At 45.1% G+C, this 16166-nt stretch overlaps 2 protein-coding genes and 1 long non-coding RNA gene across 7 annotated transcripts in view; 2 read left to right on the forward strand and 1 right to left on the reverse strand.

The window, feature by feature from the left end:
* Positions 1-5811, forward strand: part of LOC121721366 — a 20022-nt gene extending 14211 nt beyond the window's left edge. Inside the window, exons 3-5 of the long non-coding RNA XR_006034810.1 lie at positions 1897-1902; positions 4351-4359; positions 5784-5811. This is a non-coding gene — a long non-coding RNA (uncharacterized LOC121721366). The remainder of the gene's footprint in view (positions 1-1896; positions 1903-4350; positions 4360-5783) is intronic.
* Positions 1-14817, reverse strand: part of ube3d (ubiquitin protein ligase E3D) — a 16098-nt gene extending 1281 nt beyond the window's left edge. Inside the window, exons 1-9 of one of the 2 annotated variants that reach the window (XM_042108230.1) lie at positions 14717-14817; positions 13092-13294; positions 11799-11889; positions 10957-11200; positions 8371-8449; positions 7632-7707; positions 7307-7415; positions 6960-7135; positions 3082-3220 (exon numbers count right to left, since the gene is read on the reverse strand). In XM_042108230.1, coding sequence (XP_041964164.1) covers positions 3082-3220; positions 6960-7135; positions 7307-7415; positions 7632-7707; positions 8371-8449; positions 10957-11200; positions 11799-11889; positions 13092-13294; positions 14717-14814 — 1215 coding nt within the window. In that variant the 5' untranslated portion in view covers positions 14815-14817. Of the gene's footprint in view, positions 1-3081; positions 3221-6959; positions 7136-7306; positions 7416-7631; positions 7708-8370; positions 8450-10956; positions 11201-11798; positions 11890-13091; positions 13295-14589 lie in introns of both variants that reach the window. The other variant, XM_042108231.1, reaches the window with a different exon arrangement.
* Positions 14818-15119: 302 nt separating this feature from the next.
* The window catches only part of dop1a (DOP1 leucine zipper like protein A), a 36765-nt gene continuing 35718 nt past the window's right edge, over positions 15120-16166 (forward strand). For 2 of the 4 annotated variants that reach the window (XM_042108225.1, XM_042108227.1), the window contains exon 1: positions 15120-15449. The gene's annotated coding sequence lies outside the window, so the exon portion shown is untranslated. The remainder of the gene's footprint in view (positions 15450-16166) is intronic. The other 2 variants (XM_042108228.1, XM_042108226.1) reach the window with 2 other exon arrangements.

Raw genomic sequence — 16166 nt, forward strand, 5'->3', positions numbered from 1 at the left:
TCTACAAATCAATGCTTTGCTTGTAAAGACTTCAAAAGGCTAAAAAACTGCAGTGATAAGTTTTCATAATAACTTTCTCACACTCACACACCAGCTTTTCCCAGCCCTCACCTAGTGGAATGTAGTCTCCTCCACCTTTGTCATGACAGTCTATGTCATCACTCATGGAGAGTACTCATCAAACACTCCAGGAATAGAGAGAGCTTGAGCCCAGAACCAGCAAAGATAAACACACACACACTCAGAGAGAGAGAGAGAGAGAGAGAGAGAGAAAGAAAAGGGAGGGGTAAAGTCAAATAAAAGCTGGAGAGTTAAAATGCTGAGAGCTACAGAAACAGTGATTGAGGATGAAGGAAAAGTTTGGAGAAAGAACACTGACAAAGACATGACAAATGAAGAAAAAAAAAACAACAATTCATCCAAACATTCCTTTCTGCTCTTCAAGTTGGTTGCTGGTGTGCATTCAGAGGAGCCTGCAGCAGCTATTTTGTGGGTTGACCTCCGTGCGCCCTCTTTCATGACTTATAGCACAGCTAAAACCTCCTTTATTTCACGGTGGTGGTGGTGGTGGTGGTGTGTGTGAGTGTGGTGTTTATAGCACAGCTAAAACCTCTATTGCTTCACACGGAGCAATGGCACGGTGGTGGTGGTAGTGGGGGTTCCTATCTCTATCTGTAATGAAGGAGGATTCGACTGCCTAGCATAATCCAGCATTCCTAAACATAAACACACACACTCATGCATGCTCACACACACAAACGCAGAAAAGTGTGCAGGCACATTGCAAACAAACAAGCAAGCCACACACGCACACACACACACTCAGAAAAACTCATGCGTACACACATTCCCATGGGAAGCGGTCTCTTTGATACTCAGGCTCTCTGTTATCATGCCTCTCCAAGCTTGGATGGGGTAACTGATGTATGGTTTCCACTCACAGGAAAAAAAAAGAACAAGCTGGCATGCACATGTTAGAACATGCGCGCGCGTGCGCACACACACACACACACACACACACACACACACACACACACACACACACACACACACACACAATATTACAGTGGGGACTTGGGTGACGTGCAGCTGATTTAAGAGCATACTGAAGGTTAAAGTCGTATCTCAAACAAAAGAAACACTCATAAAGTACGGGTCCTCAGCAGGAACAAACAGAACCCAGGTCTGCCCAACGAGGGTGCTGGCTCTAAAGGATACTTTGCACAGCCAACACAAACATCAACAATCTCAGACCCCACCATCCACCCTCTCTATCTCCCTCTCTCATGTGTACAGTACACACACACACACACACACACACACAAAGCAGAATCTCGTTCTGTAACACAATCACTCCTTTCAAATGTGTGAGAACTGACGTTGTGATAGTGAGAACATATCAACAATCACTGCCACTACGATTTCTCTCAAGACAGTATTTTTTGCAAAACGACTGTGCTATTATGGGATGTAACAACAACAACAACACATTACATTTATATAGCGCTTTTCTCGATACTCAAAGCGCATCACATGGATGGGGGGACCTCACTAGTAACCACCACCAATGTGTAGCACCCACCTGGGTGATGCACGGCAGCCATTATGCGCCAGAACGCTCACCACATACCAGCTTGAGGTGGAGAGTGAGGGAGTGAATGAGCCAATTACAGTGGAGGATGATTAGGGGGCCAGATTGAATGACCCAGGTTGGGAATTTAGCCAGGACACCGGGGAACCCCCTACTCTTTGCGATAAGTGCCATGGGATCTTTAATAACCACAGTGAGTCAGGACCTTGGTTTAACGTCTCATCCGAAGGACGGCATCTCCTACAGTGCAGTGTCCCCGTCACGGCACTGGGGCATTGGGATTGATCTTTTTTTTTTGGCCAGAGGGAAGAGTGCCACCTACTGGCCACCCACCAACACCACTTCCAGCAGCAACCTAGTTTTCCAAGGAGGTCTCCCATCCAAGTACTAACCAGGCCCACACCTGCTTAGCTTCAGTAATTCAGCTAAGACAAGGTATCCATTGGTCTGGCTGCTAGACAATCCTGTGCAGGACAATATTACACTTTAAGTTCCAGTGATATTACACTACTCAACCAAATAACACATCAGTATCATCACCATCCTAATGGATATCCTGTCATGTCGAACTTTTGTTTAATAGCGTTCAACCTGCCAGAGAGAAGCAGACACCGATAAGAGGCATCTTTTCTCTTCCGAACCAAACTGAGATGAAACAGCGCTTTGACAGCACTTGTTTCCCTGTAACAGCCTGAAGGCTCTTGCTCTCCGAGTGGAGCGAGGCACAAAAAGATGCAACATTGCCAAGCAGGGAGGCTCAGTTAGATTAATTAGGGAAGCTGTGTGTGTGTGTGTGTGTGTGTGTGTGTGTGTGTGTGTGTGTGTGTGTGTGTGTGTGTGTGTGTGTGTGGTGGTAAACATGTCAAAGCCTTTTGTTCCATTCAGGCAATATAATGTAGCCTGGTGATTCTTCCGACAGCCAGAGCTGTTCTTTACGACGTCGTGTTATACGAGACACTCTGCTGTCAGGCTCCCACTGCTGCTGCTCATGGGGTAGCCTGCTGAATGACAGCCCACATCGCAGCCTCGGTTGGGCCTCAGCTGGGCCAGCTCCAGGCCAGATCTCCCCTGATACAGGCAGCAGCAGCCTCCAGGGAGGCTGGGAGCTTAGCTCAGGGTGACTACTGCAGTAATTACTTAAACTGTCACTGGGGGAAGACATTAAATGGAGAAAGGAAACTCAGGAAAAAAAAGCAGCCTCTTTTCTTCTCTTCTCTTTTTTTCTCCGACTCCTCCGCTCACGGGGGGGGGGGGAGAGGAGAGAAGGGGGGGAAGAGGAGGGGAGGAGAGATAAAAGTGGAAGAGAGAAGAAAGAGGAGGAGCAGGGAAAAACAATATAGGGTAGAATTCTGTGGAAGAGAGGACGAGAGCAAAGAGAGAAAGGGAGGTGGAGAAGAGGAGAGATATAAGAGAGGAGGATAGAGAGAGTGGAGGGGATGAGAAAGGGGAGGCATGGGGACAACATGGAGTAGAGGGATGTGGACGCTCACCTGGTAGGAGTTCATGCAGCGCAGTGATGGAGGCAGAGAGGAAGTGGACGCTCTCAGCAGCTGAAGCACTTCCTGGCAGGTGGTCTGAGGGAGGGTCAGTGCGTGGACACTGATGTCCTTCTCCCAGGCACTTACAGTACTACAGGGAGAGAACATTGGAGGGAGAGATCACCATACACATTTCATGTTAAAAAGGTGGTTGGTTAATTAAATTATAAACAAATCAATAGCCCTGTTTACATGGACACTTTCAATCAGATTACAAACGGAGTAATGGCTCAATCGGAATACAAATGCCTCATGTAAACACTTCAACCGATCGGATTCAGCCTGATCTGACAAAATTTCCAATCTGATCGAGAGAGGTGGTTACTGGAGTAGGCTACATTTCATCTTTCTGCACAGGTGTTCTCTATGTGGTAATGATGCACAGTGATGTAAACAAATGAGTTTCCATGGCGGCAATACAACTAGGAGCTTCTAAATGATTAAATGCTTGTTCCATGTAAACGCAGATTAAATGCCAATCGGTTTATTCAGCGTCCATGAAAACAGCTCGGTTGAAATATTTAATCAGATTAACTTCAATCTAATTGGGGAACAAAACAAATAAACGTCCATGTAAACACGGCCATTGATTTGGGGCAGCCGTGGCCTACTGGTTAGCACTTCGGACTTGTAACCGGAGAGTTGCCGGTTCGAACCCCGACCAGTAGGCCACGGCTGAAGTGCCCTTGAGCAAGGCACCTAAACCCCTCACTGCTCCCCGAGCGCCCGCTGTTGTTGCAGGCAGCTCACTGCGCCGGGATTAGTGTGTGCTTCACCTCACTGTGTGTTCACTGTGTGCAGTGGGTTTCAGTAATTCACGGATTGGGATAAATGCAGAGACCAAATTTCCCTCACGGGATCAAAAGAGTATATATACTTATACTATACATACTTGATTTTTCCAAGCAATTGTAGATGGATATGGGGCCATATTTATTCAGTATGGACTGGAAGCAGCTACTATTCCTTTGGAGAGGGAGCTTTTCAGTTGTTTTCAGGGACTTAAGGAGTGTGCCAAACAGCAGTCAAATATAGTGATAGTGATACAATTTAAAATGCCATTAGATAAAAAATCTTTTTTGAAAAAGTTGTTGGGCAAAGTTTCTAGGCAGTACGTGGGAGAGTTATCCTGAAGTGTTTTTTTTTCCATTCTCTAAATTGAATTCAAGCAGAGCTCCCCTCTTTGTTGTTGATTAGACAATGAGAGAATGGAAAATAAAGTCGTCGTGTGTGAGACAGAATGAGATGAGAACAGGATGAGAAGAAAGGAGGGATGAGGGAAAGATGAGAGTGCAGAAGAGCCAGAGATAAATAAAAAAAAAGAAATAGAAAATGAGAAAATGAGAGAGAAATTGGACAGAGATATACCCCGGCTGCCTGGTAGGTCTTCAATATCACAGCCAATGCCACAGTGGCAGCTGGGACATAAATTGCATTAATCTGACAGTTTGAGACATTACAGTTGTAATCATGTCATGGCAATTTGTCTGCCGGGAGCACCAAGTAGCGAGCAGAGACGGAGAGAGAAAGAGAAAGAGAAAGAGAGAGAGAGAGAGAGAGAGAGAGAGAGAGAGAGAGAGAGAGAGAGAGAGAGAGAGAGAGAGAGAGAGAGAGAGAGAGAGAGAGAGAGAGAGAGAGAGAGAGAGAGAGAGAGAGAGAGAGAGAGAGAGAGAGAGAGAGAGAGAGAGAGAGAGAAAAGAGAGAAAAAAAAGAGAGAAAAAAAGAGAGAAGAGAGAGAGAGCGAGAGAGAGAGTAAGCGAGTGAAAGAGTCTTAATACTAAACAGACTGAGAGAAGGAGAAGAGAGAGTGTGAGGGACACAGGCTGCGAGATTGATGTCCTGCCACCACATTATGGTGATGATCTATTCAGGACATTTCTGTGACATTTGGCCATCTGTGCACTTGCGTGAAGGCAGACGAGCCGCTCGTCACGCAGACAGACTGCCCAAGAGCTGACAATGTGGAATATGGAGGTCTAGCACATTCAAAATACTTTCCATGCCACTGATGAGAAGCTCATAAACAAACTGAACATACTGTACAGTAACCTCCATTTACCACGGCGCAATTCTCTCCTTCTCCTTCTCTCTCTCTCACACACACACACACATTTACATTAAACATAGATGTAGTTCCTCCCATTTGGCAGTGAGGCAATCACTCCAGATGACATTTAATTAGTACGGAGTGAGAGACCTGACTAGTCCTCTAACCCCTCACTGCACCGTGAGGCTAAACATTAATGAACTCACCCCACAGTCGAGGGATGCCACATTAAGCACCATTTTAACTCATTTGGCTTCATCAATGACATAGGCTAAGTACTTGGTTGAAGTATGATGCTCCCAGTGACATTTCGATTTTGTTCATTTCCATTTACCGACCCCTTTCCCCCCCCTTCTTTTCCCCTTTTTGAAGCTGAAGGTCAACGATACGATGCGCATCCGTCGCCATCCCTTCAGCGCTACCCCGGCACCCGAGCGGGTCGAGGTGGGGTGGGTCGAGGTGGGGGTGGGATAAGGAAGCAAATGCGTTGGGAGGCAGAGACCAGAACGGCCCTTTCTGTTGGGGGCTATTACAGCGATTTTGTCAGAGGGGTTAGAGACGCTGTCAGATTTTCTATCGGAACCGACAGAAGGGAAGGAAAAGGGAGAGGAACAGAGTCTGGTGTGTGTCTATCTATCTATATAAAGAGAGAGACACAGAGAGAGAGAGAAAAAGTGAGAGTAGGAGAGAGTGATTGACAGAGAGATTGACAGAGAGAAGTTGGTACAGGAATACTGAAGAGAGAGAGAGAGAGAGAGAGAGAGAGAGAGAGAGAGAGAGAGAGAGAGAGAGAGAGAGAGAGAGAGAGAGAGAGAGAGAGAGAGAGAGAGAGAGAGAGAGAGAGAGAGAGGAGTCGTGACTGCCCTCCCATGCCTTTGAGAGAGGTAGACGAGGCAGGAACATAAGCAGACGCCCACCGTCCCTCTCTCCATGAATCACTACCCAGTTTCAAGCTCTCGAAAAACAGCCACTTTCGACTCGAGTCTGAGAGTACAGTAGATGGATGTGTGTGATCAAGCTCGAGTGTGTGTGTGTGTGTGTGTGTGAGATCAAGCTCGAGTGTGTGTGTGTGTGTGTGTATGTGTGTGTGTGTGATCAAGCTCGAGTGTGTGTGTGTGTGTGTGATCAAGCTCGAGTGTGTGTGTGTGTGTGTGTGTGTGTATTTCCACCATTTTCACTTCCTAAAACGCTGCAGCAATGGCCCAGTATGTCTCACCTTGACGAGTCATGCCCACTGCATCAAGCACCTGCCTCGACCACATCCTCCTATCCAGTCACATCCTGACCAAGTTCTCCCCTTAGGTAAAAGTGTCTATTAGCACCAACGGAATTGAATGTAAATGTGTGTATCTGCAAGAGCTACAGAGGTGACCCCTTGGGTGTGTGTGTGTGTGTGTGTGTGTGTGTGTGTGTGTGTGTCTAAAGACACACTCACCATGTTAAATGGTTTCATTCTACTGGAGATCCCAAAGCGTGGTTTGAGGGAGGAAAAAAAAACACCCAACCTCATTTCAAACATGACTGGGCCCAACTCAACGGTGAAATCCTCTGCGCAAATATGTACAAACAGCAGAGCCAGGTGTCTTCCAAAGTCCTAATAAAACTGCTGTCAGATTAAACTAAGTACATAGGGAGGTATGACGTGGGTTGGTAAAAAAATGTAGACAAACAAGATGAAGGGATTGGTGGTAGAATGATAAAAAGAGAGAGTGACAGAGAGAGGGAGGGGAGAGAAGAGCTGGATGAGGGAGATATGACTGAGTGGGCGAAATGGATGGCTTACTCCTGGTGCATGCTGGGACCACAGGGGAGATAGAGGACTTTGATTGCGCCGACGGCGCAGCGTGATCGATCCTCACTGGGATGGCAACTGTCGCCAGGAAAGATGAGAGTGTCGTCGCCGGATACCGGAATCTCGGGAAATGAGGCAACCAGGGTGTCGGTGTTCAGGACCCAGAGCTTGGGATGATGAGGAAAGTCATTTAACACAGTCATATACACACACACACACACACACATACCACAGAAGTTCATCTTCAGCAATCAAGACCACAGATTGCTCCAAAAAAAGCAATAAAAACATTCTGTCTGGCACAAGGACTGAGACACATTAAGTGAAAATGGTCCTACCAAGATAGCCGCTGTGCCACTGGGTGCTTGAATGGAGAAGCGGAAGGTGCTCTGAGCTGACGACAGTTCAACCAGCCTGGCGGACACAGTCTTCTCCACAAACTCTAATCTGGTACACACACACAAAATAGTAACCACTTTCCCAGGGAATCTCACAATCTGACCTATACCGACATTCTGCATTAAAAAAAGAGGTACATGACCACTTGACCAGTCACTCTACAAATCTACAACAGATATTGTAAATATTTTGAAAAAATATACAGAAAGGCCTTCTATTGCCCTCCTGATCTTTGACTATGATAACAGCCCTGAAGATGCTTACCTCCTCCCGGTCCTGTCTGTTTCACAGTCCTCACTTTCAGTCTCCACAACCTCCGTTATGTAGAACTTCAACACATCTAAAACCCAAGAGAAACAAAAATAAGCACTGAGAGGCAGTACTGATCAACAAACATACTGGGGACTCCAGTGATATCTAATCAAAGACATTTTAAGAAAAGCAACAACTTATCTAACATATTTAATTGATCCTTTAAAGGTACTGTCAGCGATTGCACAGGAAGTTGTGTTTGTTGTTTATATTTAAAATTATTAGCACTTTGGACACTTTTGTCCAAAATAACATACATTATGTTTTAACCAAGGACCAAACGAAATACACCAGGATTTCAGTATTCCCAGAGAAACTCCACACAGGGGTTCGTTTTTGTGTGGGGGACAGGCTGCCCCCAGTTTGTTTGTTTCCAGTTTTTGGAGTCTGGGCTGCCTACAGAGACCATTTTTTTTGCACTAGATTCACGGAATGGGCAGCTAATGGGTCATGAGGAGATGATTGCTGAATGTGACAAAAAAAAAAAATGTATGGGCTCAAACAGCCTACGATCGCTGACTGCACCTTTAACGAGGTCAATCCCAATGAGATTTAAATCTCTTCCAAGAGAGCCCACAACAAGAATGAAAACAATGACAAAAGCCAACATAGCCCAGGCCACAGCAAAGGGGAAAATAACAGTCAGCAGGCTTAGCAGGGTTGGTGCTGGTGTTGTGTGATGCATGCTGACCTCTAGTGAGGGCCTCTCCTAGCGTGGCCGAACAGTTTTTACAGGAGACCCGTGGGGGGGCACGTTGGGCTGGCCTGGGCTGTGAACACAAGAGACACAAGCGAGACGGTGCGCCGTGAGGCTCAAACAGCACAGAATGGAAATCGATGAGAACACAACAGAAGAGGTGTGCATGATGGATGCTTCCAGCCGAGTGGCGGGCGGGGCAACCCCCCGAGAAGCTTTCTGCTCCATGGCAGGAACCAAAGGCCACAGTGTGTCACCACATGAGAGATGGAGGGAGGAAGAGAGAGAGAGGGGGGGGGGGGGTGAGAGACCGAGAAAGTAGAAAAAGGGAGTGAGAAAAAGAGAGTACAAAAGAAAGAGAAAGGAGAGGCGAAACAAAGAAAGATAGGAGAAAATAGATAGCTAGGAAGTGATTGCAAGAGAGGAAAAGGGGAGAAAGAGAAGAGATAAACAATAAAGAGGTAGCAAGGGAGAGAGGGAGGGAGGGAGAGAGAGGCAGACAGATAAAAAAAGAGAGAACAATATTGATGCTCCATCAGAGCGTGATGCGTGAAGGAGTCTGGCCTTGGAGTCCAGGGCAAAGTAGACGGTTCGAGGGGATGCAAGGCAGTGCTTCTCGTGATCTGCCTCCGCATGTTTCCTTTCTGGGGAAGAAAGGGATCCCTGCCTCCCTCCCACCTCCAGCTTCCCTGGGGCAGTGGAGACGAACCACGACGCCGCTCCAGATAAATAAATTAATAAATAAATGATTAAAAAAACAAAAAAAAAAACAAATACAAGCCTCAAAACTTTCACAGTCAATCGCAACTGGCAGGATACACAAAAGCTGCACTCAGGCAAGGAAACTCAAAACAACAACATCACAACGGTGAGATATTTCATATCAGGAACAGACATGCTAGCCTGAAGATGATGCTGAATAAATGATGCATGAAAGCCTTTGTTGTATAGATTACAATATAGGCCATCCTTATGGCAATTCAATCAGTCTTATGAAATAACATAAAATTCCTTTTTTTTAATGAATTCTGGCTCTCTACGAACATTAAGCTTAACTTATTTTACCAATTTACCAATATGCTAAAGTACTGCATTCCAGAAGACGGAAGCAGTATATCAGTGCTCAAAACGAGCAACATTTCTTTGCCTGATGTTATTAGAAACTTCCAAAGCTGTTCTATGGAATTCTCTCGTCAGATGGCCTGGGTCACACCGGAACTGATGAACAGCGCCTGAGACCTTTAAGTCCAGTTTTATGTTCCTATTAACCGAGATGAATCTTAGTGCTCGTCGTCAGCTGTATTTTACTAAAAAAGCTTTTAGACGAACCTTGCCCTCTCTCGCGCACACCACACACACACACACCATGGCTGGAAACCTCACTTCGGGAGTGACTCACTAAATAGCTCGTAAGTTTGGGTCATGACACCTCTCAGAACTACTCCCCTGGCTGAAGGTTATGGGTAGCGGAGGAGGAGATGGCACTGAGACGATGTAACGTCTGACAGCATCTCGTATCTGTGGCGTCCTCAGGCTCTGAGTGAAGGCACAGCGGCGTCTCTGAGTACTATCTCGGAGTTGCTGACGGCAGCTTTGGTGGGTCGTGCCAGCTGGTGCAACGTTTGACAGCCTCACTGTAGTTTACCAGTTATCTCCCTGAAATACTAGGCGAGGCAAGACAGGTTGAAATACACACTCCAGCAGTTTATTGCACCCCTAAAGCTCTTCTCTCTGTTCTAAATGTAACTTTACATTACAGGATTTTATATTTTGGGATCTGTAAAGTGCTTTTCAAATCAGCAGATAAAATAATATAGAATGAATAGAAAATCAGAGATAGAGACTAATATCAAAAAATAAGAGATTAAAAAAGGTACAAGTTCATTAAAACGGTTAAAAGAATATAGAAAAATAAACTATTAAAGGGAGTGCATTATATCAGCTGAGAGGAAACTGGAGTTGATAACAAAAGGTGGCTGGGAGAACAGTTGGGTCTAGATTTGAAACTGGCTACAGTTGGAACACCTCTGTAGGAAGTTTGTTACAGAACTGAGCAGCATAGCAGCTAAACACTACTTGACCACATTAAGTTCTGAGAGTAGATATTACCTACTGATTAAACTGGCTACAGTTGGAGCACCTCTGATATCACCAGGAAGTTTGTTACAGAACTGAGCAGCATAGCAGCTAAACGCTACTTGACCACATTAAGTTCTGACAGTAGATATTACCTACTGATTTCTCTCCAATGACCTGAGAGGTCTAGCACCTGTACTGCTGAACTGTAGTTTAGATCTGCTCCACTTAGTGATTTATAAACAGGCAACAGTGCTTTACAATTCTTACTAGGGAGGGATATACATATGGACTTGTAGCATGTGGTCAGTTCTTTTGGTTTCCATGTTTGATGGTGTATTTTGTTTTAGAAAGATCTGTGTAACAAATAGCAGTTGACTGGATACAAAATGGCAACAGGAAGGCATTCTTCTGCAGCCTAAATATACTTGAGGAGAATAACAAAGGAGAGACCGTTTTGAACATTAATAAAGAAACATCGGTGAGATTCCCTCCCTCGCTTACCTCTTCAGAGTCTTGTCTGTGATTGGCAGCTGTGTGGTCAGAGGCGGGGTCTTGCTTGGACTCCACTATGAGCGTCTGGTTGCAGCTGCTGTCCCTCACCAACAGGAAGTGGGTGTCCCCCGTCAGGCAGTCCTCCGCCCGCGGGTGGAGCTTCCTGTTGGCGAAGGGATCCGGGTGGCAGCACCACTCGCCCACCAACGCGTTCCAGTTCCCGCTGGGCAGAGGGAGAACCCGCCGGAACACCCTGGAGAACCGACGTAACACAGCGGGTTCCCCCGTTTATCACCACACTACACTTGAAAGAGAAAGAGGCCCCTCCCTCCACCACCACCACTACACTTTAGACATCTCAGGAGTGAAGTACATGAGGAAACACGGATGAGAGGCTAGGGCGGACCATCCCTTTCATGTGTGATGGAGCTCCATCAGCATCTGTATGGCTCTGATGTGCTGCGATCCCCTGCCTGTGTTCTCTCGGTCGTCTTTGATCTATAGGATGCTCACTTTCCCTTTGTCTTCCCTCGCAACAATAACAATTCTGCTGGCTCCGCGACTGGCTTGCTCATCTGGAGACTGTCTTAGCATGTAGTTTCAACAAGCTAGATTAAGATTTTTTAAGACCTTAAGACTATGAAGTACAAAAAAAGTACAGAAAACTGGAGTCTTACTTATTGACTTCCAAGTAGTAGTCGTAGTTTTATTGCAGCGTACCAATACCTAGATGCATTGGAACTACAACACACAGCACAAGCTATGAATGCCGCCAACGGATTGCAACCTACTGCATAGAAACAGAGGTGGGGAATCTGTCTCTCTCTCTGTCTCTCTCTGACAAAGCTCACCTCTGTTCCAGGATGCGACTCCTGCAGGCCTGGCAGTAGAAGCCATACGGCTGCTGGACCTGTAGCCGTTCAATAACACTCCCCTGAGCCTCTGTCACAAACACACAAGGAAAAGACAACAATGCACACTCAAGTAAACAAGCAGACAATCAACAATATTACACCACACAAACACACACACAGGCACACAGAGGACAATAAGACAGGCAACCTTGTACTGGGGGATATATGTGGTGCTGAAAGCTGGATGGGTGAAGGCTAACAATCAATCTGTTTGTAATTAGGGGTGGGTGGTGAGAAGCAGGCAGGTGTCCTTGTCATGTCTTCCTCTTGATGTCCTCGGCAAGAGCAGGCATCCAACCCAACTACCCACCCATCACTGCAATGACACGGCCGACATGTCCTCAACCCGCCAACGCTGGGAGACAGTTTGATCAACCACAGTCCCTTTTTTTTTTCTGACACCTTACGTGGGAACTTGACGTTGATGTTGCAGTAGACGAGGTAGTGTAGTGTACAACACATTCTTGGTCATATTTTTACAGTGCTTTATTGACTTCAGTGGTTAACACAAGACACTCAGACAAACACACAGTCAATCCCTCTCTTAGTCTATTTTAGTCATACCTAGAGCAAACACCAGATTTATACAGATTTATACCTGTGGCTTCCTATTAAGTTCCAGACTTCCTCTTTCCCTGAGTCTTTGGCTCTGTCTTTGTAAGTATAAGTATATATACTCTAAGTATATATACTCTTTTGATCCCGTGAGGGAAATTTGGTCTCTGCATTTATCCCAATCCGTGAATTAGTGAAACACACACAGCACAGTGTGCACACAGTGAGGTGAAGCACACAGTGCACCTCAGCCGAGTGTTTCTTGGAGGTGAAACCTTCGCTCCCTGGGCACTCCGTGGAGTATGTGTGTGTGTAGTGGTGGTGGGGTCATGCGACTTGTGTTTTTCCCCTTCTCTGCTGTGCTCATTAATGGCCGTTAATCTACCGAGGGCAGCGATGCGTACGGCTCTCTCTCTCTCTCTCCCCCTCTTGCCTGGGTGGGACGGCGTTCATTAGTCAAATTCATCAAGCAAATAAAAAGGGAATCAATTCTATTCCCCAAAAGCAGTGCCTAATGAACCCCTACTGCTACTCGCCCAAGCCACCGAGTCAACAGAAGCCAAAGTGACTTTCTTCTTTCTTTCTTTCTTTCTTTCTTTCTCTTTCTCTCATTTTTCCTTTTATATACTGCCTATAGAGTCTCATTTAGCCCATCCCTGAGTGGAGGCTCTTTACCTGCCGGCTGGTCTACACTGAGGCGCAGTCTGAAGTGGAGTCCCTCTCCTCTATCGCCAGTGGGGGTGGGCTGGCAGGAGCCCTGCACCACACGGACCCCTGGTGGCAGCTCGGCACACCGCAGGCCTCGGGGGGTTTGGATGAGGAGGGAAGAGTTGCTGCTGTCAACCTTTATCTCGGTGGGGCACTGAGCGATGTCCTTCCTGAAAAATAGATATCTGATTAGGAGCATTGATGAACTCCTGTTGCGTTGACCATCTTGCAGAGACAGAGAGAGAGAGAGAGAGAGAGAGAGAGACAGATACAGAGAGTGTATGTTGTCACATTGTCTTGGTAGATACATCACTGGTATACAGTGTAGCCTTGCTCTTATTCAACAACCATCAGGTTACACATTTTCAGAACATCTAGTCCAGACATACACGTTGGTTGGCACAATGTTTATGTAACCTTATCTTCAAAACTGTAACCGGTTTACTCGTATTTACAAAAAACAAAACAGATTTACCAAAAAAAACAAACAGATTAGCCTTCAGGTGCCTGTGATCTATTGTGGCTACAGCCGAACAAAACTTCTTAAAGCAGAAAGGATGAGCATGGTTGTCAAGGAGAAGAAAAAAAGACAAAGAACCATGCAAGAAGCTGTACATACAGCATGTGTTAGAGCCTATATTCCAAATACTTCACATTATTTACTATCCAGAAAAAAACAAAGCTTTTGTGTGTTTATGTTGGAGAAAACCACAGAGCTGAATAAAGTCCAGCACACTGTCTATTTCACTTGCAATATTAATTTATTACAGTGTTTAAGTTTGTAGACCTTCACCAGGTTATGATTTTAAATATAGTATATGGAAAGTTAAGTCTGGTCTATGGAGGAGTTTTTGGTCTTTTGGTCAGCGAATATTTAATTAAGGCAATCAATCTTCTGGTGAAAAATGCACATGCATGCTTACATTTATCAAGAAATGTGCTATTTAATTCAGAACTGTTTATTTGTTGCCTTAATGAAATAGATCATATTGAAGTATGAATGTATTGCTTTGGTTTCGAGACAGATAGGCCTAATAATTGGTGGTGATGCATCTTCATCGCTCATCGTCAGAGACAGAAATATATTCTTTACTGCAACAGCGCCACCTAGCGAAGGGCTATACCAACACATGTGCTGAGATAAATTAAGCTAACTGATGGAAGAGAGAGGCCTGCATTCAATTGCAGACAATTATTTATTTACTTGAATTAGCGTTTTTTAAATAAGGGTGAGCATTTCACCTAGTCCAAATTCGGAATCACACTCACAAAAAATAAAGCATTGGCCTCTTCTGCCAAAATAGCTTTATCATGAATATACGTAATCCAACAGGATTTAACACAGAACGATGAAGTTTGATGTAACCCCTACAATGGCACCTGAAGTTACTAACTTACTACATTCATTCACTTGCAGTACAGCATCAACATTAACGTTAGCTAGCTTGCTAAAGGTTACCGTTACCGTAAAATCAAGAGACCGCTTTCCAAACGCTGTCTCAATTCAACAAATATTTCATGCTGTTTCCCACTTTCTTCCATGCTGTCGATGAAGTTGAAGTGTGCAAATAGCAAGGGAGTATATTACACACCAGTATGCTGCTGCTACCAAGCGCACATCATGCGATTTTAAGCAATACTTCCAATGTGAAGTTTGCTTTCGTACACCTCTTTGGAAACCGGTTTTCATCCACACGTCATTTCAGAGTAAAATAACCCATACCCGTTTAGACGCCCTTGATATTACAATAGCAATTAATGATGTTAGACTATATTTTATATCGCACTCTTCTAGCGAAGCACAAACTACTTCATAATGACGGAAAACGGTCAGTTTAATAAGTTAAAAGGGAGAATTAGAAAAGAGTGATGTAAGACTAACGTTCGGTAACAGGCTTTTACTTTGATAACTACACTACACGCCTACATCTTAAATTTCCTAGTTTATTGTATGACTGTTGTAGCTAATTTCACGCAGTCCACCATAGACTTGTCAAATCAAGGAGGCTGATTGGAGCTTTGTGAATGAGACCGCTGCAGCGAACCGGATGACAGCAAGATACGTGTTGTAGGCCCTCCGCACAATAAAGTGAGACGTTTCATGGAAATATGTAAGATTTTCAGGGATCTCACCCTTCTATGAGAAGCTCCGTTGCGCTGTCTAACCACTACCAGGGTTAAACAAGCTGAAACCGGGCCTGTCTGTCTGGACATTCAGTGCTGACCTGCCCCGTTTCGCTCTCACTGCAGATACAGCCTCCATGGTTAATATTAGCCTAGCAGGCTAATTATTGACAGTAGTTAGCTGTTGCTAACCCGAAAACGGTAAGCATTCCCCGTCCTCACGTAACGAATACCTTACGTTATCTTATTGTCAGGTCAGTTGGCGATGTCCGTTAGCGAGTTCATTTAATTCCAGTGATGGAGACGTTTATTACACGTGTTTGTGTAATGTTAATTTAGCTGTTGACATAAAACCTAGCAAGGAAGCGAGATGGCTAATGGGTTTACGACTGCACGTCGCATAGGAAATGGTGTAAAGCTATGTTTACTGACAACATTTCAGACGAGGCTAACACGGTTCTAGGCATCAATCGTAACATCCCTGTCATCTGATCTTCCCTGGCCAGCAATACACAAAACGTTACTCCGCTAGACACCAGAGCCAACGTTAACGTAGGTTCAGTATTAACTTTATTAACAGCGTTAACGTTAGCATAGTTTCATACATTATTGTAACCACTAATTGAGAGGATATGACACGGTCGGCAGGTTAACGTAACTCGCCCATCATATCAGCGAGTGATGATATTGAATCATTTTCAGGGTGGGTGTCCCGTTGCTGCCTTTTCCCCTGTGCGATGATGTCACATTCCCAGCAGTTGCTGACAAAGGGATGGTTCAGCACTTGTTAGAAACCTTTACTTGTAAACTCCACCATTATGAGTCTCCTCCGATTGACATCTAGGGTCGATGTCGGGCAATTGTCACTAAAATGCCATTTTTACATATGCTAGGCCAATATTATTTTATACGAAATAG

Source organism: Alosa sapidissima, chromosome 10, assembly GCF_018492685.1.
Source record: "Alosa sapidissima isolate fAloSap1 chromosome 10, fAloSap1.pri, whole genome shotgun sequence".
Taxonomy (NCBI): Eukaryota; Metazoa; Chordata; class Actinopteri; order Clupeiformes; family Clupeidae; genus Alosa; species Alosa sapidissima.